Consider the following 24,945-nt stretch of genomic DNA (forward strand, 5'->3'; position numbering starts at 1 on the left):
TGTGAAACATTATACTTGACGGCTCGAACGAGGAAAGGCATCATATTAGCAGATTTAAGGGAGGAACAGGAGAAATATTCACCTCGTCGTCCATTCCTCGTCATCGTCATTTCACTCATCGTTATTGTAGACATAAATATCCACTTCGCTAAAACAGATACAGCTTGACGTGGATTTTTCTAAACTCGGCATAAAATCTATCCAATTCGCATAAAGAAATATAAAAATAAGTCGATCCTATAAAGCGAATATTTTAAGAAATCTAAAATATTTTTCTTATACTACTGTAAAAATAATAATCTATCATATTGTCGCGTTTCATTCTCGAGATTTTCAAGACTGATTGATGTTTTTAAAATAATTTTAGAACAGGAGGAGAATGCAAAACAATTCTCTTTAAGCCTGATAGATTATTTTATTCTCCCGAGTGAATTTCGCACTGCTGCGTTTGGTGATCGATCTAATAATACATTACGTGTATACATACACATTGTACGTCATCTTGTGTGTTCGGGCAATTACGTCAATACACTTCAAAATTATAATTGCTATTTATTACAAACAATTACTATATAGAAAAAAATAGAAACATAGAATATTTTATTTACAATAAGAATATATAACTCTGCTTCATACATATAAATATAATACTTAATAACATCCGTAACAAATAACAATCTATCTACCTACTCTTTAATACCTTCATTTTATACATTGAAATTCATTTTTATCTTTCATAAATAATACAATGTATTTCCGGCGTAAAGACATAATAAATATATCTGTCGATGTCAATAATACAAAAATGGAAATAATCGTACCGTTGTGACATCACTGCAATCGCTTTGCTCAGAATATAAAAGCGTCCATCGCCAGCTATTGATGTTTCAATTTTTCTTCGATGGCGGATGCGCTTTTTTCAGCGGGAACATTGCAGATCAACATTAAGCCAAGAAGTACCAAGGAAGTTCCGCACCACCAGGTCAATGAAGTGGATTCATCAAATACGATGTAGCCTACGAACGCCTTCGAGAAGGATATTTATAAAATTAGCATTTCATAACGATATGATCGGGATTTTTAACATTTTCACAATTAAATTATGAAAATTCATAATTAAACTGTGCTTGAAATAATACACTTAAATTTCAACTTTCGCAAGGATAAATGAAAAAAAAGTGTAAAAAACATGGCAGATATAAATTATAAAAAATATTGAAAATGTTATAAAAATATATTTCATATTTAATATACGTATATTTCTCATTTTCTCAATTTTGGCCAAATTTTTTTATTATTATTATTGCACTGAATATTATAGATTCATCGTACAAAAAAGTCTTCCGTTGTTTTCGCACTTAAAAATTATCTACGAAAGAAATATAAAATATTGGAGATCAATGTGATCAGCAAGCCACGTGTTTCATATATAAGGTAATATATAGGACAAACTATAGATATAACTATGGATATAATTGCATTTTTATTTCTTGAGGTTCAATTGATGACGTTCTTAAGTTTAAAGCGCATCTATGTATATCCTCGCAAACCCAAACTTAATCTCATAAATACTTAATTTCACGCCGACGTAATCGATATATATACACATGTCGTTTTACTTATAACTATCGCGCGAACGAATTAAATCAATTTTCACGGAGAATTACAAAAGAATACTGTCGTGACGTGTCAAACAATTATATTTCTACATCTCTGATCATTTTTACTTAATAAACTAATGAGACAAAATCTTGCTAATAATTTCACGTTCAGAAAAGGAAAGAATAGAAATATTCGCGAAATACCACACAAAGTCATTATTTCTATTATTCTATTAATAATTCTGGCGCAGTGCATTTCCCAGTGTGTAATATACTACTATCGAGATTGCATTTCAATAGCGTGTATCATATCATACAATTCTCGTTCAATCGCCATATACCTGTGCGCATATAATTGCTATGACCGCATTGTACACACTCGCGGAATTGCGTCTAGTTTGCGAAACAACTTTCACTCTTTGCGAACCGACTCTCGGAAATATATCAGACCACCGGTCTATAGACAAATAATTGCTACCGACAAATGTCCTTCGGCAAATTATTTCCCTACTTCATTTTATTCCATTACCAATGTTAAAACTTTCTCGAAAATATATCTTGCCAGATGTTTCACAGCGATCTCATTTCTTTCTGCGATAAACACGATGGATGATCGTCCTGTCGCGACCTTAATTTCATTGATGATGGATTTTTCAATTTAAAGGAGACTTTTTCTTTAAAAAGACTTGTTATGGTAACTTTCCAATTTTCAATTTCATTATTTTTATAAATCACGAATTAAAATTTCATTGAAATAGAATTCTATTAAAATTTAATTTAAGAATATTATTATTATATCATTGATTTACGGTTTTATAAATAAAAATTATTGTATCTCTTTCAAGGTTTCAAATTTAAAGTATCGAACTTTTTTTTTATGCAAAGTGATCAATGATATAACTTTTTTATTTATTTCATTATGTGTCATTATAATGATTGCAAATTAAAATTGGGATAAAATTCTTTGAAACTTCAATTGAAAAGTAATATTATATTAATCATGGCATTTGTGTAAAGTCTCCTAAAGTTTAATTTTCAAAAAGCTTCTTTTTTTCTTTACTTATTACTTCAAAATAATTACTGATGCCATGGGATTTTCGTTAAATCAAATTTAAGTTCATTGAAGAATTTAACCTGAGATTAAAATTTCACGAGAGGGAGATCGCATTAAATCGTGTTATCTAATAAAAATATTATTTACGAGATTAATTATAAGATTTAACAACTCACCGAACAAATATAGTTCGTAGCTGCACTGGCGACCGTTATCGGCAAAGAAGATCCGCTAGCATGAAGCGCTTTGACAAAAAACGTACATCCTATGGTGTTGCACACGATCATAAAGATGAGAAGTACTCCTTTTAGAAACAACGATGACTACCGCAAAAAGAAAATAAATATGTAAATATTATATTTTATATCTTTATATTTTATTTTTTATTATTAGTTTTAATGTTAAATTTCTAACGTTTGGTCTATTTTGAATTTCTTACTGTTTAATCACTCGTCATTTTCACTTATTTATCAATTTAGATGTATTTATTTTTTCTTGTTTCCTTTTCATGTAATTTCAAATATTGTTTAAATATTATTCAAATATTGTTCAAAATGCATACAAAGTTATTAAAGTTATTATTACAACACACACACACACACACACACACACACACACAAATACAGTTAAAACAGTTAAAATAGTTTTATGTATATAAAAATACATTTCTTATTATTATCAATACAAATGAATGAAAAAAGTGATATTTGGTGAAAGTGATCTTGTTGCCTAGTGACACTTTTATGTGAATTTTACAATTTCTTCAAGTTTAAACAAACATATTGTTATATTTATATAACGATCAATTAAGACCTATTTTGATAGAATATATGGCCTTCTTTATTCATTTGAGTTAAACATTTCTCGGTGAATTTTTTTTTTAATATTCTTATTGTTATATAATATTTTGCATAGAAAAAGCGTATTGATATACATTACTATAAACACGTTGTATAAATTAAAAATATTCTAAATCCCTTAATCAGTTGGATAAGTTAATTTTTTTTTAGTTAAATTAAAATTAAGTAAAACTATTAACAGCTTTGAAAATTTAATTTAGTTAAGATAAAAGTTAATCAATAGCGACATTAATTGAATTAAAAGTTAAGTTAATGAAAAAAGTAATTAAAAAAGTTAAATTTGTTTTGTTTCATGATTTCAAGTTAATTTTTCTTTTAATTAAATTAAAAAACTAAGTTAAAAAGTTAACTTTTTTAACTAACAAGGACAGACTCACATATATATTTTACGGATTTTGATCAGCTTTTGCGCGATTATTCTAGAACACCAAAAAATAATGCTTGTAAAGCAGTAAATTGCATTTTTTCTGCGTATTTTTCGAGAAAATCGTGATTTTAAGTCATGACGAATCGTTTTCAAACCTCTTTATTTTTAAACGTAAATGAAATATTTAAAATTTATTTAAATTCGAAAAATAAATCTCAGACAAATGTATTATAATCCGAATAGGGATCTGTATAACGCCAACTATCTAACCCTGATGTTAACTTTTAAAGAACTAAATTAAAAGTTATAAGTGTTACTGGTAAAATATAATATATTATGTAAAGTTAAAAAGTGAAGAATCTAAAATATAACTAAATGAAGTTAAAATTTATTTATTTTTTAACGTTTTAACTTAACTTTTCATTTTTTAATTTAGCATTACCAAAAAATTTTGCTCTTAATCATTAATTTTTTCTTCTAGAAACTAAATTTAAATAAATAATTTTTCTTCTAGAAACTAAATAAAACTAAATAGAAACTTTAAATAAAAATCTGCAGCCTACATGGTCAGTTTGATAAATGAGTGGTTTTTTAAGAGGAGATTATTTTGAAAAATAAAACGAATTTTGAGATATTTATCGCTTTGAGCGTCGAGTGATTTACCTCAAAATTACTTATCTCAAAATTCGTTTTATTTTTCAACATAGTCTCCTCTTAAAAAGTCACTAATTTATCACACTGCCCACGTAGACTGCGGATTTTTATTTACAAAATTTAGCCAATTAAAAAAAAAGGAATTTCCACCAATTTGCATAACAGGAAATACAACAAGGAATACGAATGCAATAAATTTCATATTTTCTTTTGTAATAATATATTTGACGCTTACTGCAACATACTATTACATTTTTTTACTTTAGTTTATGAAAATATTCTTTGATATTTAAATGTCTTCAATTGTTAGGATTATCAAAACTGATTTCATAATCGAAACTGTACACCAATTCTTGCTTAGCTAAATTGCATGACCACGTCTGTGTCATTGTATTTCCCAGATAATTCTTTATTATTTTTAATTTTGAAAAAGATGCCTCTGCAGTTGCCACAGACATATGATTAATAAGATAATGTAATCTCGCTCTATTGCTAAATTTGAAGAGATTTCCAGAAAACCACTTTTAGCTAATTCATTTAAAATATCAAAGATGGAACTTTATATTTACAATAATAGTGCTGCCTATTAAAATTTTGCGCTCTACTCAGTGCCTCGTAACGCCTCCGAATCTCTCTCTCTCTCTCTCAAAAAAAAAGAAAAGTAAAAAGAAGACACGGACTCATAAAATTACATATTTCGCTCTGTTCACCGACGATTCGAATCGGCCGCCAACTCACCAATGACGATGCATCAGCGCCACCGGCGAGCTTGCCGAGAAGACTACCACTGGTCGCAAAAATGCCAGCAATAACCGCGAGATGCGCTCCACTGCCGGCGCCACCACCGCGTTCTTCCATATCGGTAAACAATGCACGTGGACGTCCGGAATGTCCGGATTCCGGATGTTGACGACGTCAGGTCGACGAAATTAGACAAAGTTGATCAAGCTCGGCGGGGCGACGTCCAAGGTCGTCGTTCGCGGCGTGACGTGGTACCGCGAATAGAAACAGGTGGTAAACGGTAAACCGTGCCGTTGCTGTCACCGTCGCGAATGATAAGATTCGTTCTTATCTGCTCGCGACCGCGATCAAGATCACTTTTGTATACAACGATGAGAGCGAATATCGAGCGTGATCGTACGATGTCACGGCCAGAAATGACGGTAAATCCGCGGATGAGTCATCTGAGCACGCGCATGATCGATAATGAGGGCGCACGTCTTCAGACTTCAAACGTACGAATCGATCTTAATTTCTAGAAAAAAAGACTTGTATTTTTTATTTTTTTTATTAACATACACCTCGATTTTGAATATGAATTTCAATTGCAAAACTTGAATCGCGAAACAATCGTGTAATTAATGCGCGTCTCTCAGTCGGCATTGTCATTCTTAACATTCTGACATAATGCATTAAAGACGTCCTTCAGATTGATGTAAAAATGTGTGTTTAATGCCCGTTTCTACCAGTGTAATTTAATTTTTATTTCAATCCAATTACACTAAGAGAAATATTTGATACGTATTAATCATTCGATATGTGTTGATATATATGACTAATTGATAAAAACTTTCTTATTTTTTCATGTTATACTAACCAAATTTATTGTAGTAATTAAAATTACGTAATGAAAAATTTAATGAAGAATTTAAGTGTTTTTAATATTATTTAAATCCCATTTGATTCATTGTGTTTTACATGGGAATGTAGTTGCGAGAAAAAAAAGGGACTATCGCATTATCTGCACGTAGATATGACAATACATTTCTGCAACGTTGGTATCATACACTTGTGACAGTGATAATTTCTCGTAATAGGAAAACGTTTGTCATACGTACGTAATTAAAAAGTGTATGTGAATAATAAAAAAAAAACGACTTAAAACTTGTGTCACATTATTACGCATTCGAGGAGATTGCGAATTGAAGATTAGAATTTAATTAATCAGAACGAAGTGGATTTAAATTTAAATTATCTGACTAGTAGAATTTTTAATCTCTAATATAATCTCCATTTCTACCAATGTAAATTAACTTTAATCTCTTAATTTAATTTGTTAATATTTTTTTACCTATCTTCTTCCATTTCTAAAAATCAGAAAAAGATAAAGAATAAATCAATTCGAGATTCAAGTTGATCTACATTTGTCGAAATGGTCCTAATTCATAATCCGTAATAATCTCGAATGCCGAATGCGTAATCAGTAATGTAATCCGGGCTCAAAGTACGGCGCCTAAGAATTTAAGCCAATTTGAAAATCAGCGGAGCGCGGCAGACTCACGCTTCGTCGATCAGTTCGTCCGGACCGAGAATTCCAAACGATGTGAGAGCATCGAGAGGACTCCCCGCTTATCGACCAGCTGGCGCATAACGCAAAACGGTTACGCAATAACGTTATTCCACGGGCGAGGCGGAAGTGGCGCAGCCGTGACTGCTGTGAGTATTGAGCCGATCGGCATCACGACGCGCGTTGGTGTTCGCCGATCGCCGGCGACTGGCGAGCATGCGCCAGGCGCCTTCATCTCGTTCGTTCGTTGACGATTCGAGTGAGTTAAAGCGAGCCGCGACTATCGCGAGTCCAGCGAGTCCAGTCGCTCGTGGTTGCTCGATCCTCCTCGGGTGAAGGGTGGTGAAGGACAGCGCGCGGCGTGGCGAGGCCAGGCGAGACTAGCCGAGGACCGAAACAGGTGAGGCGAGGCGTGCGCGGGCGCGGGCGCGATCTCTCGCAGGTAGTTTAAAAATGGCGACCGACAGGTAGACGTTTCCGCGGCTGCACGCGCTGGCAGGCACGGGAACGCGTTACGCGCGCGAGGGGAGCGTATTTTCTGGCCACCGGCCACAGTGATCACAGTATCTTGTTCCGCGATACTGGAGACGGCGTTAACGCGCGCGCTCGCTCGCGGATTATGTCGTAGATTACAGTATTACACCGCGGTAGGCGCGAAGCGCGACGTGAATGAATCGCCCCGCCGTCGCCGCCGTGCGTCCGAGTTCGAGTCCGAGTCCGAATCCTCGGTCCGATCGCCTCGTCCTCGCCGTCGTCGCTCGTTACATTCCGCTGCAACGATCGAATCGAGATCGCCGAGGAAATAAGGGAGAAAAGGAATTAGGAAAGCGGATCATACGCATCGCAACCACCGCAATCACCGCAACCACCGCGTGTCGAGGCACACGTTTACATACGTAAGTAAAAATGAGATTTAAATATATAAGGAATAAGAGAGAACCGCTCTATACTGCTCTCTCGATTTTCGGCGCATCGTTCGATTGCGCTGATCCTCGTGTGTCCGTCCCCCGCGACAATTAAAACACCTCTCCCCTCCCCTTTCTACCCGGAGCTTTTCTCACGTTCCCGTGAGATCCTGCGCGATACGCCGATACGCGCCGCGCGTCCTGGCCTTGATCACGCAAACGGCTTCGGTTGCCCTCCGAAATACTCCGAAAGCCGAGCGATGTAATTGGCAGGAAGTCAAGTCCATCCTGCCTCGACGACGTGCTCTACCGTGTTTCCGATCACCTTCTTACGTGAACGCGGTGACACGAGGAGGAAGGTGCGAGATGAATTCCGGCGAAACGGGATATTGCTTTGCCGACCACCTTTCAACGGTGATTGTGCGCGAAATAACGTGCAATCAGGCGCCAGGCTCGATTCACGATCAGCAAGTATCCTTCTATACGTCTCTTACGCACCTTTCATCTCGTTAGATTGACTTAGAAATCGCGCAATTGATTCGAATTGGAGTTTGCATTGGGAATCAAGTGCTCCTCTATCTTAATAATTTTCTAAAAAAAAAAAAGAAAAAAATTACATCGTTTTAATCTCTATATCGTAAACAACTTTGACATTTACTTCTTCGTTTGACTGTAACGACTTTCTTTTGATGAAGGACAAATGTGATGTTTATGCCTGTTTTTACCAATGTAGTTTAATCGGTGCAATTAACTCTTTATCTTTTTCTCTCTAGTTCTAAGAATTAGAAAAAAATGAAGAATAAGTTGAAACAAGATTAAAGTTAATCTACATTGATAGAAACTGGCATTATTGAGACTTATGTGCAGCTAGGCTTCCGTTTTTTTTTTTACTGTTTCTGAGATGTAAAACTTGCTATGTATGCCGAGATTGTAGAATGTTTAAATATGTACATTCTTGATCTAATGACGTAATGTATTATCTGAGATTAAGAACAAAATTTATTGCGGATGTGTCACAGACACATATAGTCTGTATATACTTAACAAAGATTTTCATTACATTATCAAAGCAAAAATATATAGAAGTATTTCAATAACTTATTTTTGAAAATATTACATTGTTATTCTGTGTCTACAAGATATATCTTTATATACAAATTTCTCAAAGTAAATGCGTCATCAATCTTTTTCTTATTAGAAAGTATTTTTAGAAATATAGTTTTAAAGAGTTTTAAGGGGACACGTTGGGCCAGTTTTAAAGTAAATCATCGCTCATTACTATTCATAAAAAGCTTTTTTTAGCAACATTTTTGGCACGAACATTTGTTCAAATATTGTACGTTTACTTAAATACTTGATAGGTTTGAGAGGACATCTGCAATAAAATATGCCATTCTTCCCTCTAGATATAATTCAGATCAGTTAAACTATTATTAAAATGTATTATTATGAAGTAAATGAAAATCCCAAATACATCAGAATGACATTCAGTGTTTTTAATAAAAAATTTTTAATTATCTGAAAATGACCTTGGCTTTGTAAGAGTAAAAATAAAATCACTGGAATTGCATTATTTTTTTAATTTTATGATTATCCTCTCAAATATGTTAATATTATGTTAATTAAGCAAAAAGCTTAATGTATGCTATAGTTGATAAAGTCAGAAAGACTTACAAGTATTTATGACACATATGTTTATTCTTCTTACAAATTATTTTATTCTCTTGATACATTCGTACAAAAAAAGCGTTATATATATAAATGCTAACTGTTATATTAACATTTCGTGATGTTTTCTTGTTTTTCTTTTGCATGAACAGAAAAATATACCTGTAAAAATTACAAACATTAACAATGGAACACTCCGAGTTAGTGGCAGAGATGGTACACGTTGAAAGACTGACCACGCAAGAACGGTTACACTTGGCACGTCATCGTAGACTTCAACAGTTAAAAGTATGGAGGCAACGTGAGAAGGAATGGCTGCGACATCAAACTAGGCATACGAGTAATAAACGTCATATATACTTTAGCGATAGTGTTATGTTGTTAGAAGCTGCAGCGAGGAATGACATTGATGAAGGTAAGAAATTTTGTACACATATTGTTTGGAACATATACATCTGTATGTTGGAAACTTATCACATTGTCAACATTTATCTCTTTCTAGTAAGAAGACTTTTGAAGAAGGGCGTGAATCCTGATTCAACGAACGAAGACGGTTTGACAGCACTACATCAGTGTTGCATAGATGATAATGAGGAAATGATGAAACTACTCATTGAATTTGGTGCTAACGTGAATGCGGAAGATAGTGAGAAATGGACACCGTTACACGCTGCTGCTACGTGCGGTCACTTGCATTTAGTCAAATACCTCATTGCCAGAGGTGCGAATTTATTAGCTGTTAATGCAGATGGCAACATGCCATACGACATTTGTGAAGATGAGAAAACGTTGGATTGTATCGAAGGTAATAGATTATTAAATTATAATATTTTGTTAATGATTTTGTAATGTCTCACCAGAAAATTGAGCGAAATTATGGTGAAAATTAAGGTGCCTTCTGCTCTCATATTCTTATTCTTTTTACTAATTTTGCTCAAAGCAGTTTAATCCTTAAAATTCTTGTTCTTTTTAATCCACAATTTAATACTATTTTTGATTGATCTTAATTTTTCCTACCAAATTAGATCTCTTTATTTCTTATCGAGGAATTTGTAGAATGAGGACCGGGATTGAACCCGAAACTCGCAAATTACTGATCATTCGTACTGACATCAAATCATGCGTTATCCTTATAGTATTTTGTTGATAACAAGACAGTGCAAATAGTAATACGATGTATTTACATTATTTTTAACGCAGGGGAGATGGCAAGGCGAGGAGTCACTCAAGAATTAATAGATGAAACGAGAGCTTCAACCGAGGTTCAAATGTTACGCGATTTACAAAAGATTGCTTCTTTAGGAGGCGATCTTGAATACAAAGATCATCAAGGTGCCACGCCTGTATGTATACGTCTTTATATAGATCTGTTTTATATGATCTGAGAAAGAAGACAAATTAATAAATTATATTCACTATATATTACTATACCGAAATTTTTATTACAGCTTCATATAGCAGCGGCGAATGGGTATTTAAGAGTTGTAGAATTTCTTCTTGATCAGCATGTATCAACAGATGTGGAGGACAACGACAAATGGCAGCCAGTTCATGCAGCTGCGTGTTGGGGACATGTAAGTTTAAATTTTTCTATTTATATAACTATACAAATGAGATTATTATAAATATAAGATTGAAATAGTAAATCTGTTTTCCCAAATCTTTTTTATGAAATGGTTATAATTTTTTGAATATTTTGACATTTAAATGTCATTCTAAGTTACATGCAATTTTTTATTGCAGTTGGAAGTACTTGAATTATTGGTGCAAAACGGAGCAGATTTAAATGCAAAGAATAAGCACGACGAAACTCCCGCGGGTAAGACCTACCCCATCTTCGATTATTGCTTAATTTCTCTGTATTTTAATATTTTAATACGTTATAGATATATGTGAAGATCCGGAAATTAGAGAGAGGATAGTAGAATTGAAAACAGAACAAGAGAGTAAACGACTTCGTGAAGCGCAAGGACGTAGGGTACGCAGATCGCAAAGTATTAACACACGAACACAAAGCGTACGTCGGACATCTATTCGAGACAAAGTCCTTACTACGAAAAAAGATGCCCAGGAAGAAGCTCGTTTGAGGTTACAAGCGCAACAGGTACTTGATAAAAATTTAGGAAAGTGTATCTTACATATTTTAATAAGAAAGAAATATATAAGATCTAGTCTTTTAAGATGAAAGGGATATTAATTTATAGGGATATTTTTTTCTAGACATATGTTAGTACTCCTACAACTAATATACCACCGTTGGAGAACAGTACGCAGGAAGTAGGGGACCATGAGACTGATTCCAGCGCGCTAACTTCATCGGTGCGAAAAGGTCCCGAAGGAAAAGACAACGAGTCTTTTCTTCACGAAGATGTTGATAAAGATTCAGGTACATTCCAAATGTATTCTTGCTTGCATTGGTTGTGGTTCGGTAGACTATTGTGGTAAATGGTAGCTTTGTGCGAAGAGACTTCCAAAAATATGTACCTCGATCATGTGATTCAAGAATTGCACATTATACTTGTACGCATATACGTGTACATCATACCCATTTATTAATCATAGTGCCAAAAACATAGGAAAATTTACGCGAGCATGAAACTTGAAGATTTTATATAAATTCTATACATATGTGCCATATCACTCATTAAAAATGGTAGAAAATTATTGTGGCGAAAGAAGAGAAGATAATTAAAATTATTATATAGAATGATTATATAATCATACTGAGAGTATGCGGACAGTTTCTTGTTAAGTCTGACAAAAGCACATCTTTATATTTTTATATAATAAATAAAATTTTATATATATAATATATACATTAATAGAAAGTAATATGGAATAATCCTAATGAATCAAATATATATAAATTATATACTACATAATCTGCTAATTGCAAAATCCCATAAATGTATTCTGTCAAATTCATTGTGTTAGCTGTCGATTATTTACCAGCTTTTTCTTTTTTTTCACTACTGCGTGTTCCTGAATAATTGCGAGGTTAGTTTTCTACGTCACTTTTCTATTTCTTTAATTATTATGATCTATACGATGCATTTAATTATGTTATCTTTTCCGTATCATACATATCACACTACGTTAAAAGTTATTTGCTCACGGTGTACGTAAAACGTATATCTATGTGTGCTGCGCATACACGATACATTTTTTTCTCTGGAAGTTGTTCTCAACTGTTAAACGCACACATACATGTACACATTTTGCTTTACATTCATATCGAATCTCTTTGGTAAGGCCTGAGTATGTACTGGCTTCCTTAGCGTATCTTTGTGGACCGTTTTAGCAAAGCTTAGCGGCCACTGAACGCAAGATAGAATAATAATCAAACGGATTGTGGTATTTATTATAGGTATGTCGAATTGTTTCTGTAATTTCTTACATAAATTGGAGCCTAATCGATTTAGAGAACCGTATATATTATGCTAGTAGGACGCACAATAAGTAGTAGAATCGACAGATACTTATATTATTCTACATTCTTTATACATATTGTACCATGCGCAGGTTTCTTCTAGAATGAAAATATACGGGACGATTCTTGATTATGAGCTCTTATGATCATAAAAGCCATATCGAGAGATACACAAAACATGAAAAAGATATTAATATATAATTAAGAATTGCCCTATATATTTAGATGACTTTTTGGTAAATATTTTGTCGAATAATACGCCCGTAATGTAATGGGCGGATTTTGAGCCTAAAGCATGATCTAAGATTGATCGCAGCTCTACGAATTTTATGTATACCTGTCGTCAAGTTTTACACAATTCGTATTAAAGATTGATAACGAATTCTCTACTAATCGGTAAATACTTCGCATCTATTGTATTATGTGACGGAGTAAGTAATGAGGGATCACAACACACTTCTCTTATTATTGAAGTAGTCAATTCGAAAAGTATATAAAAAGAAAAACATATCAGATATAGCAAAGACGAGTCATTGATGGACATATTACCAACGGATCTTTATGTTTACGTTTTTCTAGACGATAACAGTCGATAACAATGCTTACTAGATGAAACATAAAATTATCATATCGTATTTCATTCACTAGTATATTACAATCGATAACAAGTATAGTTAGATCAGTCATTCGTAGATCGAAATGTTGAAAAGAAGTTTCATTGTAGTAAAATGCGAAGACGTACAGATATATCATAGTCGTTAAACACTGCTCTTATTCTTTGTAACAGCCGTGTTTGTCATATTCTTCCTCTTTCTCTGTCTCTATCTCTTTCTCTTTCGTATTCATTGATTTTGCTTGCGTAAGACGCAACCGTTGAATCATAGTAACAATATTGTATACGTACACACAGATGTGCATATGATGGTCCTTCTTGGTGCAATGTTTCCGAAACGCTTGTTGCTGAAAGCATGTTAGGCTTGGCGCATGAAACTCATAGTTGACAGTGAGTTGACACCCTTGGTTTTTCCTCCTCCCCTTTTTTTTTTAATTGTAATCAGTGCGCATAGGGATAGAAAGTGGGGTTGAGGTGGAGGGGCGAAAAAGTGGCGATCGCGTCGATCGAAAAGTCGGCACGCTTGACGAGGAAGTAGCACATTGGATTTACGTGTTTGCCTGACAGCAGTGACAGGATCTGACCCACTGGTCGGCAGCCAACAGCAGTCGCCGATTTACTCTACGGACGCCGACACCAACGGCAAGATCAACATACACGTGTCCGTTGTTTTCGTGAAATCCTTGTCGGATCTGAAGAAGAAACGGGCGCAGAATCGGCATATATCCGGCGGCTCCGTAGACGCGAACGGGAACGGCATCCCGATGCCGGTCTCGTCCATCTCCAATTCCGATCTCAGCACTGACGATTACACCCAGCGCTTTACTGGGAACACCAGTGAGATCGTGAGCGATAATCACTCGGAGAAGAGCTGCTGCACTGTCATGTAACGCGCTAATTATATAATTTCGTTTTCCTTGTCCTTGCCCACTGTTGTCTACGATGTCATCGGAGCTCATTGAAATCTTTTACACATGAACATATTCCCGCGATTATCTTCCAGTATTTTTTTGAAGACTCAACGCTACGTTCTTGTACATAATTGTTCGAGTTGCGCGTTTAATCCGAGCCCGAGGGTCGTGATATTTTTTATTAGATATATATATATATATATATATATATATATATTTTCGTAGAACATATAGTTCGTAGAACATTATGTACATCACAGATAATATCCGCGGAAAGGCGTACTGACAGCGTTAAAATCAAAACAACTGTCAGTTTTGATGTCGCGCGAACGTGTACTTAAATCGTGACGAAACGTTTTTCTACGATTGTTACGAATTGAATCGCAGCGCTTGAAGAGCTCGGTATCAAGAACACCTTGTTACGATGACTAGAACGTGTACTTACATTTGTAGAAATATAATTGCATTTTCAAATTGTTTACAATTATCCAGCGCCTAAAGCGTTCAAGTATTGTACAGACTTTTATTTTATTTATTGTTATATTAAAGGAAATGTATAGACTATACTAGAAAGATAAGAGATGAGTGTCACAATTCGTAGATATTACCACATAGATTCGAATTTTTCTAGTATCTTCGCAGACAGGTATAAGACTATCAAACATCTTCCAATATTTTTTATGAGACTCTAGGCTGTAAGGATTCAGTAGAAACTGTTTTTTATATCGATTTAAATATTATTTGTAAATTTTGATATGTAATATTTATCTGTCTATTACAACTTTAGATCCTTCACTTGAATTCCTTGTTCCATACATAGCAATCGCTATATATTGCTGAGATTTACAATTTTGCACCTGTGTTGCGTCTTTGGCAACGCATGAGACGTTCGATTTTAATTCGATAATGCGTGTTGGAGATATTCAAGATACAAATATGTAAACTTTACTTCTTTTTTTTTTTTAATAAAGTTTATGCATCCCCGTGTGATGAGGGAGAAATTTAGTAAATCAAAACGGTAAAAAATTTTATTCGAAATCACATGTGTACGGGACCGTATGTGAAACAATAATCTTCTGCCGAACGGTTGTACTTTTTGTACACTTTTATTTTAAACCGCATCCAAATTAGAAATACAAAAAGGGATCTTTGAAGGAAGTAAATAGTACAAATAAAAGCTCATACATTCCTTCCGTGATGCATAATAAACGTTGCCAAACTTTGTGCGGCTTCCGGCCTTACGATGACTGTCGCGTAACTCGTTCCGCATCTTGTAATTGCGTTAATCATGAATTTCTAATAATAATCGTCGCTGATTATTCCAATTAACAGTACGTAGCACACGTGCGATTGTTCATGCATGATTTGATTGAGAATATGGCGAAAGTTGATTTCAATGGCTATATTTGAAATGAATTTATGTGACGTCTATCACCTGTTTATATTGTATTGTAATATAGTAAAATTATATAAAAATAAAATTACTGTGTACGTTATCTTTTATACTTTATACACTTAACATATCTTATATAATCCGCAAAAATAATTTATTAATTTTTCATAAGCTCAATTTGAAAATTCTAACGCTTTCCCAAGAAAAATTGTTATACATATATCATATAAATATAGACTTTTTAGTACTTTGATGTGATTTAGAAAGCGCGAATTAGAAAGGCAACAAGCTGTTAAGTATAAAACTGATAAACCATTTGCGAGTTTATTTAATATTTATTTATTATGATTATTCACACACAGATTTTACTGAAATCTATTTTTATCGCGCGTACGACAATTGTGTTTATATCGAAGATGAAATTTACATGTATATATACTATTATATGACGATTACAGCATATAATTATTCGTCAAAGTGATTTGGTTTAGCCACACTTTCCATGATTCATTTTACTATTATCAATATAGCACACCACTTGGGTCAAGATATATAACGGGTCAGGAACTCCAGAGTGACTGATAATGACAGTGATAGTGACACCAACATCTACGATGGCTTAGCGGCCACAAGAGAAAGATTACATCAGTCGACCAATTGAGAATTGATTTAATCAACTGTGCATCGCTTGTCTTTTCTGATGCAATCACTACGTTTTATTGAGCCTTATTAGAGCCACAATGGGCAATAAATAAAGACATGATGTTAAATGCTTAAATTTTATTTGATATTATTTGTATCTTTTATGTAATAAATTTATTCCTCGGCGTGTTATATTAAATTTAAATCATTCATACATTTTATTTCTTAAAAATATACGCTCACAAACGAATGATAATCTAGATATTTTGTATAATTTCATAATCTTATGGTGCATTCAGGAAGGCGTTATTAGCGCTATTTCTGTCTTTATTGTTTATTAAACGTAAAACAAAGATAGAATGACACTAATAGTGCTAATAGCGTTTCCCCGATCCTTTAATATTGCCAGTCATTGCCATTACTCGAATCTTTCGCAATGCGAGTAATGGCAATGACTAGCAATATTATTACTTGCATTGCGAATTTTTTAATTAAATATATTTTCTTTATAAAAATTTCATATATTATTTATATTTAATAAATACAGCTAATTGTTTCTTTAATTCGATATTTGATAATAATCTTATCGTATCGGAATTCATGTTATTTAATTAGAAAACTATATATCTATACAATCTGTTCTCTCTGCAGGATTCACTAAACAGCATGATAAAAGACATAGAATCTAATATATATTTGTATTAATAATTTCTCGATCTTTATCGCTCAAATAGTCACATTTAATTAAATATACAATTTATCAATCCGTCATATATGTGTATATATACATTTGTACTTCAATATCATCTAAAATATTTGATGTCAAGTCAGATCTTTCAAATGATTATCTATTCTGCTTTTTCTTTAATATTTGACGATATGATAAAGCAAATCGCAAGGTCCAAATTTTTTAATTGTCTAAAAATATATATTTGTTATATATTAAGTTTTAATTTGTTCACTTTTATAAGAATTTTATCTTTTTAAATAATAACATATGAAGAATCGAAAGAGAACACGGAATATTTCTCAGAAATCAGTGAGAAATCACAATCTGCCGTCCTCAATCAAATGTAATTATACAACATATACGGGGTCATAGCATCAATGGGTAATCGTATTCTAATTCGAACATGACAAATTTACATCAAACTGTGACTACAACTTCTTTTTTTATTGAGAAAACGGTTTAAATAATTTAAATTAAGTGAATAATATATAATAAGGACAACGAACTTCTTTTTTTATGTTCTTTTTTTATGAAAGAATGTGCTTCCACAGATTCATCAAATACCATTATCTAGCACAATAAAATTGTTATCCCATAATTTTTTATTTATTATAAATTATTTAATTTTTTATTATTTATACAAGTATTTTATAATTTATATTAATTATTAGCGAATAAATTTCGTGATGTAAAAAATTGTGAATTTACGATTGTAATAATTTTAACCTGTTATATTAGGTGTTGGAATTAATTCGTAGCGTTTTACAAGTGATGGGAAGTACTTTCATTAATGTATTTTTTAATGCTCATGTGAAATAAATAACATTCTTTCATTAAAAACGCTACGAATTAATTCCAACACCTAATATTATAATAAAATTTGAATATGTTTCAGTTATTATTTTTATATTGTCAAGTAAGACTGAAAAAATTCATATAACTTATCTTCCTTTACATAAAAACTTATCTTATATAGTATCAAGATATTTGATATTGATAATAAGATACGACTTCCTTCCATATCTTCTTTCTAAAATTCATTTAGAATAACTTTGAAGTACATATATTTCGTAACGTACTAATAAAATGAAATAAATTGCCGATTACAAACTCCAAAATAATGAACAATATTATAATAACGTTTGGAAAAGTCTTAAAAATTTGAATATTATTCATATGTAAAGTAATACATTTTGTAATTAGCTTTTAATCTAGTCCGAGTTATAAGGCCAGTTCTTTTTGGCTGAACTTTTGCACCAATTCATTTTTCTTCCTTTTCTCTTTAGAAAGAAAAAAAGAAGAAGATGAACTAGTGCAAAAGTTCAGATAAAAAGAACAGACCTATAGTGTATTTATAGTCTAAGTTGACAAGCTTTTAATATTATTCAAAAATGTGATGTTATATATTATTTTTTGTCAATGTTTTGTTCCGGCATACAATGAGAAGAATATGAATCTATTCAGGTCTATTGAAATGCATAAGCGAATCGTACAGATGTCTTAGCATTTACGAAGTGGGAGCATGTCAAGATGAGAGATGTGGCGGGGAGAGACATACATACTCGAATAAAAACCGAATGCCGTCTGTAGACACGACAGTCGGTTTTACTCCAGTTACTCGAAGGATGATTATTCGTTCCAGAAAGAAACATCAACGTGTATAAACCTGTGATCGTCAACAACTGTCCGACCATCGCCTGAGCAGATCGATCACGAGCATTCGAGTTTATTGTTTAGATAAAATTAAGGTAAAACGAAATTCTAAAAACAAAATTCTGCTCTATTCCTAAATATTTCTGATTTTTGTGAAATGTAAACGGTTCAAACAATTGCATTCGAATGTTTCAAAGCGGGGATTTTTTAAATGACGTTCAAATTAACGAATTTGTTTTATTGTATAAAATTTTATCAATTTATATGAAGTACTTACGTATTTTTCATTATATTTCCACGAATCTTCTGCGAATAGGAAATAATATTTTCTCGGTACTTCAGCCGGAGCGCAAATCCTCCTCTTTCGTGTTGATAAAATCTCAATGAAATGAAGAAAGATAGGGACGTATCGGGATCACAAATTTTGAATAATACGTGTAAATCATAGACAAGGAATTCTGAATCATTTTGAGATTTTAAAATCTTAATTGTGGTTTCGAATTCTCTTGAGCTTCGTCAATAAGTCCTTTGCGAAGAATTTGAAGATTAAAGAAGGGCATTGTATCCGGTCTTGAGTATGATAATTTTACCAACTGGAATCTAGACACTATCTGAAATCAAATTTGGAAGAATCTTAAGTAAGAAGCTCGTTTAAAAGAATAAATAATAATATCCATTACTGTTGTACATAGCATGCGCTTACAATGTCAGAACTCGGATGTATATAAACAATTTAAGTAAAGGTAGGGTGATCAGATGCAGTGCACGTGACGTAGGACATCCATCATGAAAAAGTAGTATAAAAGTAGTGCACTACTATTTTTTCACGAAGACCGACGAACACTAAAAAAAAAAATAAAGGAAACGAAGAGTAAAATAGAAACAGACATTGTTTAATTTGAGACCTATATTATTTTATAATATCTTTTAAATTTCTTTTAAATTCATTTAGAAAGCACGAACAAAACAACTCTATGTAAAAAATTTCTAAACTTAAAAGAGATAGATAAAAGAAAAAGCGAAGATACTGAGTGCAAAAAGTAGAAGCAAAGCGAATAAACCTAATGTCTAATTAGTATCTTATGTATATAAATTAATATGGCGATTTTATGCTGGATACTTATTGGTTTAGCGGTCTTAATGTCTTATTATGTATTTATCCTAACTATGTGTTAATATATTTACTGTGTAACAATGTCATAGTGACTCAATAACTTTCAAAATAACTTCCCCTCATTCGCCCCCAAGTCCCAAAAGTACAAATCCCCGGACGCCCGAATAAAGAGTACACGTTCGGAAAAAAAGAGTATGAGTGATCACCCTAAGTAAAGATAAACAATTATCGAAGAAAAATCGTCTCTCTTGTTCCACGCAAATTTTTAAATTCACATTAAATTTTTGCTGTTAACTTAAACGTCTCATAAATATAACACGAGAAAAATTGACAAAATAATTCATAATTTATACCAAAAATTTTATTAATTGCAAGATCTTCTTTCTAAATTAACTTCTTTAACTCTACTATGAAGTCTTAATGACAATATTGATATCGTTATATTATTGTTGAGTTTGCCAATTATATGGCAAAAAAATTACATAACACGATAATATAATGCTGACACGTCATTAGTTGTAGAAATATTGATCTTTCGGAAATATCATTTGCAAAAAATTTCTAAGAGCCAAAGTAATAATTAAATTAATTTATATAACAATTAAAATCAGAGCAGTATAATATTAATATATTATTTTATACAATACAAACGAATTCATTCAAAAGATATTAATTTTTGCTTTGAAAGCTAATATTTTTACAAAAATATTCTTATTAAGTACAATAATATATTCGATAACAAGCTACTTAAGTTCAATGGCTTAATCTTAAATTGCTAAAATTGACCTTGAAAATTAGATGGAATGTAGACGAGTGATAATATCGAAAAAAAATTCGTCGCGGCCTATTTATCAAACATCCAAGTCACAACATCGGAGAACTTATGATCTACATTATTATTGATACTCACTATTTGATCCGCGAATCAATCAATTAATTTAATCAGTCGAGCACAAGAAAATTGGTCTTCTCTGACCTTCATTCTTCGCACGTGCACTCGACACGATAAACTGTCTTCCCGACGTTTTCGCGCAATCGTAGGCATTCAGCACGTGCGCGTCCCCCTCTCTCGCACTCGTCCCGCTCGTCCGCCACCTCTTGGCGACTCTGGCGCGAGCTCGTCTCTGTCCCGACCCGATATCGCTCGTCCGCGATACCGGTTTAACGCATGCCACTGTGGAAGCATTACAGAGCGTGGCGTCGAGTCCATGAAAGTAGGCGGCGTATCAGACGAAATCGTCAAAGATGTTGCGATCACACCACATGATCATCGTTATGCTACCATGTTTAGTCCGGACCGTTTTCGCGGACAATTGCTCCATTTCATCGTATCAATGTGGCACACACTTCACGTGCCCGAGCATCTTTGAACGTAACAATATTTGTCCGTTCAGCAGAATGCCAGGACAACTGGAGGAGATCAAAGGCGAGCTTGCCACTTTCGGTATGGGCTGCTTCTGGGCGGGGGATTCTCTCTTTGGAGTACTGCCTGGTGTCATCAGAACCTGTGTCGGCTACGCTGGTGGGATCAAGGAGTCTCCAGCATACAAGAACATGTTAATATCCTATTGCTATTATCCAGTCATCATAATAATGTAATTTGAAAGGTTCACAAAATCATTTCTGACATTCTTTACTTCTACTTTGTAGGGGAGATCATACTGAGGTCATCAACATCGAATATGATCCAGAACTAGTATCTTATACACATCTACTGAGTTTGTTTTGGAACAATCATGAATATAGTCTAACAAAAAAGATTAAAAGACAGGTATGTTGCTAATACACTTTAATTATGTTTGACTATATACAGTAAAAAAAAATAGAATAATTTAAGAGTTATAAATATATAGTTTTAAATTTTAAAGTATGTTAAGATAATGCATTCTTTACAGCATCAAAGTTGATTTGACACAAACTAAATTTATCTATAATTCTTAAATCACTCTATTTTAATGTGATAAATAATTAAAAACATCATTCACATGTCATTTGCATACACAAACTAAATGCTAAATATTAACTTAATTTGCAGTACATGTCACTGATCTTATATCACGATGAAGAACAAAAATTACAAGCTGAAAAATCTCGCGAGCAGGAACAGCGGAAGCGTGGAGAAATCTTTGTCACAGAAATTCAAAAGTTTTCAAAGTTTTATCCAGCCGAAGAGTAAGTGACATTTTATTTGTGCCTATATATATATATATATATATATATATATATATATATATATGTATATGTATATGTATATATATATATATGTATATATGTTGTTGCTTTTATTCAATAAATTAATTCTTTTGTACTCTTACTTTATTACTCAACATTATTTGCTTTCTAAATTCTTTGGAGTAGAATCTCTAAAGAGTGACAATTGAGTCAGTCTTGAAAAAGAGTAGCTCAATTTTCAATCTTTAATAGAGTTTAAGAGAGAATTTAAGATTTCACTCTTCAAAGTGAGATTCATTCTAAAAATTTTAGAGAGTGGAGTATTCTGCCAACATTTATATCAACTAATCTAGACTGCTGATAAAATGCATGTTTATATAATTATTATATGATATGATATAATTATGTAATAATATGACAATAATGTTATAATAGTAATATTAAATTATAAAATAGATAATTTGCTAACAATAAATCCAAAATAATTATAATTTTACAATTTTAAACATATTTCTAATATGGTAGCATTTAAAAAATATTTTTATTGGATTTCCAGACACAAGATAGACACAATAAATTCAGTTGCATATTTTAATAGACAAATAGTATGTATTAGGTGTTGGAATTAATTCGTAGCGTTTTACAAGTGATGGGAAGTACTTTCATTAATGTATTTTTTAATGCTCATGTGAAATAAATAACATTCTTTCATTAAAAAACGCTACGAATTAATTCCAACACCTAATAATAAAATATGTAAATAATAGAAATAATAAGATAATAAAATTGAGCTGCATAAATGTAATAAAAGATGAGACATATCCAATTTAATTAAAACTTACGTATCTTTCTAGTTACCATCAGAAATATCGACTGCAGAATCATCCATGGCTGGTTGAAACATTGGGCTTCAACACACGAGAAATTTTGTGTGAGTCTCCACTAGCAGCCAAATTGAATGGCTACATCGCAGGAGCTGGTACCTTGGAACAATTTGAAAGAGAGTTACCGAATTTAGAATTAAATGAGAAGTCGGTACAATATTTAACGAAATATATTATTGAGAATCAAGGCAGTGGTTTGTACTGCTAGCAAATCTAGTACAATGGGAAAAATGCAAATAATATTTTTTACATTAACGAATATATATTTGGACATTCTCAAATTCTTCGTAAGAAGAATACACACAGCTTTATATATATATATATATATATATATATATATATATATATATATATATACTATATGTACATACTATATACACATCATGTACATTAGATATCACAAATGTTTTAAATATTTATGTACATACTTACTAGTTGTTCATAAATATTTAATACCGCGATTGTATTTAATGTTCGCCTATAGGTGCTTAATTTTAATAATTTAATAATTATATATTATTAAATGCCTAGTGGCGGGACTCAACTTTTGCTCTTGGTACCAACTTTTCTTAACAATTAAATGTCGAATTATTAATAATTTCCCAATTATATAAATTTTATAATATCAAATAGATAAAAGAATTCTTTAATTAATGTTTTCAAAGAGATACCGCTTTTTATTAGCCAAGAAGAACAACAGTACATATAGTAACTTTAAAAATATATGATTTATCAAAAGTATATTCACTGAAAATTAAGCTGTTAAAATTAATTAGTCTATTAATTAATCTAGTTAAAATTAATTAAATTATAGGTTGATTGAAGTATACTTTCATCTATTCTGAAAGAACGCGCTCAAAGGCAATTAACGGCTGTGCATTATTAAAAAATTCAAAGCTTTATAATAAAAATATATAATGTTATACAGATGAATGAACCTCAATTTATCTCTTCTTTTCACGGAAAAGAGCCGGTTTCAAACTGTTAGAACACAACTCATATCAGAGACAGCATTACCAACACATGTCGAGTACTTGTGCCTTTCTTGCGCGAATTTCAAATTCTAGTAGATCTTATTATATGAAAAAAAAAATAATAAGACTATAAAGACTCTTCCGCCAACTTCGATTAATTAAATTAATCGATGATCAACTCGCAGAAGTACTAATAACATTTGATGTTTCAAAATCGCATCTCTCTCCTCTTCTTTTGAGACAAACTGTGTTTAGTTCTCACATTAGCAATCATGATAATTAAGTCAATCATCGATTAACGTTAATCGGAGTTAATGAAAGAAACTCTAAGTAAAATTTCTATATTAATGTCACTGTAATATCACATTAAAAAAAATATATTTTATATATATACAATTATGATAATAAAAATATTTTTTGTAAATAAAATCTATTTTTCCTGTCTATACTCTCTACTTAAATACGTATGCCTTTTACATTCGAATTTCTATTTTTTTAACATTTTTATATATTCTTAAGATTTTTCCAGTTTAAATTAAAAAATGTGTAATCATAAGAAAAAAGTAAGTTTGTTCTTAACGAGTTAAAAAAAATAGAAATATGTGATTTAATTCAATCAATAAAATACAAAAGCGATCTATAAAAAGTCAAAGATATCTACAAACTTTTCTTAATTCATATAAATTTAGCCGATTTAATTGATTTTTTCAAAATTCCTATTATGTTGTATGAATTTTTGAAATGTAATTATGAGACTCGACAGTCATTAAAATAATTTTAATTACATATTTTTGCATTATATGCAATTGATCAACAGAAATAAATTAAACAAAGTTTTTTTTATGATCGTTTGTATTGTATAAGAATGTTATAAATTATAATTTTAAAAATTCAATAATTATTTAGATAATTTAAATTAAATATTTTAAAACTATAATTATCCAATGTATCGGCTAAGTTCATTCATTCGAATTAATTATTTGTCAATTCTGCATACTGCAGCCTGCAGCGCCTCGCTAGCGTTCGTTTCAAT

General features: G+C 32.1%; 3 protein-coding genes and 1 long non-coding RNA gene across 13 annotated transcripts; 2 read left to right on the forward strand and 2 right to left on the reverse strand.

The window, feature by feature from the left end:
* Positions 1–532: 532 nt before the first annotated feature.
* LOC105146814 (transmembrane protein 42) lies at positions 533–6,956 on the reverse strand. The gene is made up of 4 exons (XM_011057352.2): positions 6,818–6,956; positions 5,275–5,791; positions 2,832–2,978; positions 533–1,026 (listed from the first exon to the last, which is right to left on the reverse strand). The coding sequence occupies exons 2-4, from the start codon at positions 5,392–5,394 to the stop codon at positions 877–879; spliced, it is 417 nt and encodes a 138-aa protein (XP_011055654.1). The 5' UTR covers positions 5,395–5,791; positions 6,818–6,956; the 3' UTR covers positions 533–876.
* A 79-nt stretch (positions 6,957–7,035) lies between these two features.
* Positions 7,036–16,633, forward strand: MYPT-75D (Myosin phosphatase targeting subunit 75D). 6 transcript variants are annotated; one of them, XM_087414563.1, is made up of 9 exons: positions 7,036–8,195; positions 9,549–9,811; positions 9,899–10,201; positions 10,597–10,739; positions 10,845–10,970; positions 11,140–11,215; positions 11,283–11,500; positions 11,617–11,782; positions 16,274–16,633. In XM_087414563.1, the coding sequence occupies exons 2-9, from the start codon at positions 9,583–9,585 to the stop codon at positions 16,297–16,299; spliced, it is 1,287 nt and encodes a 428-aa protein (XP_087270689.1). In that variant the 5' UTR covers positions 7,036–8,195; positions 9,549–9,582; the 3' UTR covers positions 16,300–16,633. The 6 variants fall into 6 exon arrangements, with proteins under 6 accessions (XP_087270689.1, XP_011055656.1, XP_087270684.1 ...); XM_011057354.2 differs by lacking the exon at positions 16,274–16,633 and adding an exon at positions 14,007–15,846; XM_087414558.1 differs by lacking the exon at positions 16,274–16,633 and adding an exon at positions 14,010–15,846.
* A 1,080-nt stretch (positions 16,634–17,713) lies between these two features.
* Positions 17,714–20,988, reverse strand: LOC105146818 (uncharacterized). 3 transcript variants are annotated; one of them, XR_015547853.1, is made up of 4 exons: positions 20,793–20,988; positions 19,472–19,611; positions 19,046–19,379; positions 17,714–18,145 (listed from the first exon to the last, which is right to left on the reverse strand). It is a non-coding gene; the product is annotated as an uncharacterized LOC105146818 (long non-coding RNA). The 3 variants fall into 3 exon arrangements; XR_015547852.1 differs by having other exon boundaries at positions 17,714–18,876; XR_846231.2 differs by lacking the exon at positions 17,714–18,145 and having other exon boundaries at positions 18,909–19,379.
* MsrA (methionine sulfoxide reductase A) lies at positions 18,139–24,356 on the forward strand. 3 transcript variants are annotated; one of them, XM_011057360.2, is made up of 5 exons: positions 18,139–18,863; positions 21,277–21,438; positions 21,533–21,653; positions 21,918–22,054; positions 22,909–24,356. In XM_011057360.2, the coding sequence occupies exons 2-5, from the start codon at positions 21,281–21,283 to the stop codon at positions 23,144–23,146; spliced, it is 654 nt and encodes a 217-aa protein (XP_011055662.1). In that variant the 5' UTR covers positions 18,139–18,863; positions 21,277–21,280; the 3' UTR covers positions 23,147–24,356. The 3 variants fall into 3 exon arrangements, with proteins under 3 accessions (XP_011055662.1, XP_011055661.1, XP_011055660.1); XM_011057359.2 differs by having other exon boundaries at positions 21,280–21,438; XM_011057358.2 differs by lacking the exon at positions 18,139–18,863 and having other exon boundaries at positions 21,128–21,438.
* Positions 24,357–24,945: the final 589 nt, after the last annotated feature.

This window comes from Acromyrmex echinatior, chromosome 1 (genome assembly GCF_024713525.1).
Source record: "Acromyrmex echinatior isolate Ae372 chromosome 1, ASM2471352v2, whole genome shotgun sequence".
Lineage (NCBI taxonomy): Eukaryota > Metazoa > Arthropoda > Insecta > Hymenoptera > Formicidae > Acromyrmex > Acromyrmex echinatior.

Excerpts from the sequence above, each read along its gene's own strand:
- LOC105146814 (XM_011057352.2), bottom strand. The coding sequence starts at position 5,394 with ATGGAAGAACGCGGTGGTGGCGCCGGCAGTGGAGCGCATCTCGCGGTT. Across the intron at positions 2,979-5,274 it reads GCGCTGATGCATCGTCATTG|TCATCGTTGTTTCTAAAAGG; the intron begins GTGAGTTGGCGG and ends TTTTTGCGGTAG. Across the intron at positions 1,027-2,831 it reads CTACGAACTATATTTGTTCG|GCGTTCGTAGGCTACATCGT; the intron begins GTGAGTTGTTAA and ends TCCTTCTCGAAG.
- MYPT-75D (XM_011057354.2), top strand. The coding sequence starts at position 9,583 with ATGGAACACTCCGAGTTAGTGGCAGAGATGGTACACGTTGAAAGACTG. Across the intron at positions 11,501-11,616 it reads TGAGGTTACAAGCGCAACAG|ACATATGTTAGTACTCCTAC; the intron begins GTACTTGATAAA and ends ATTTTTTTCTAG. Across the intron at positions 11,783-14,006 it reads AGATGTTGATAAAGATTCAG|CAGTGACAGGATCTGACCCA; the intron begins GTACATTCCAAA and ends TTTGCCTGACAG.
- MsrA (XM_011057358.2), top strand. The coding sequence starts at position 21,128 with ATGTTGCGATCACACCACATGATCATCGTTATGCTACCATGTTTAGTC. Across the intron at positions 21,654-21,917 it reads CAAAAAAGATTAAAAGACAG|TACATGTCACTGATCTTATA; the intron begins GTATGTTGCTAA and ends CTTAATTTGCAG. Across the intron at positions 22,055-22,908 it reads AAGTTTTATCCAGCCGAAGA|TTACCATCAGAAATATCGAC; the intron begins GTAAGTGACATT and ends GTATCTTTCTAG.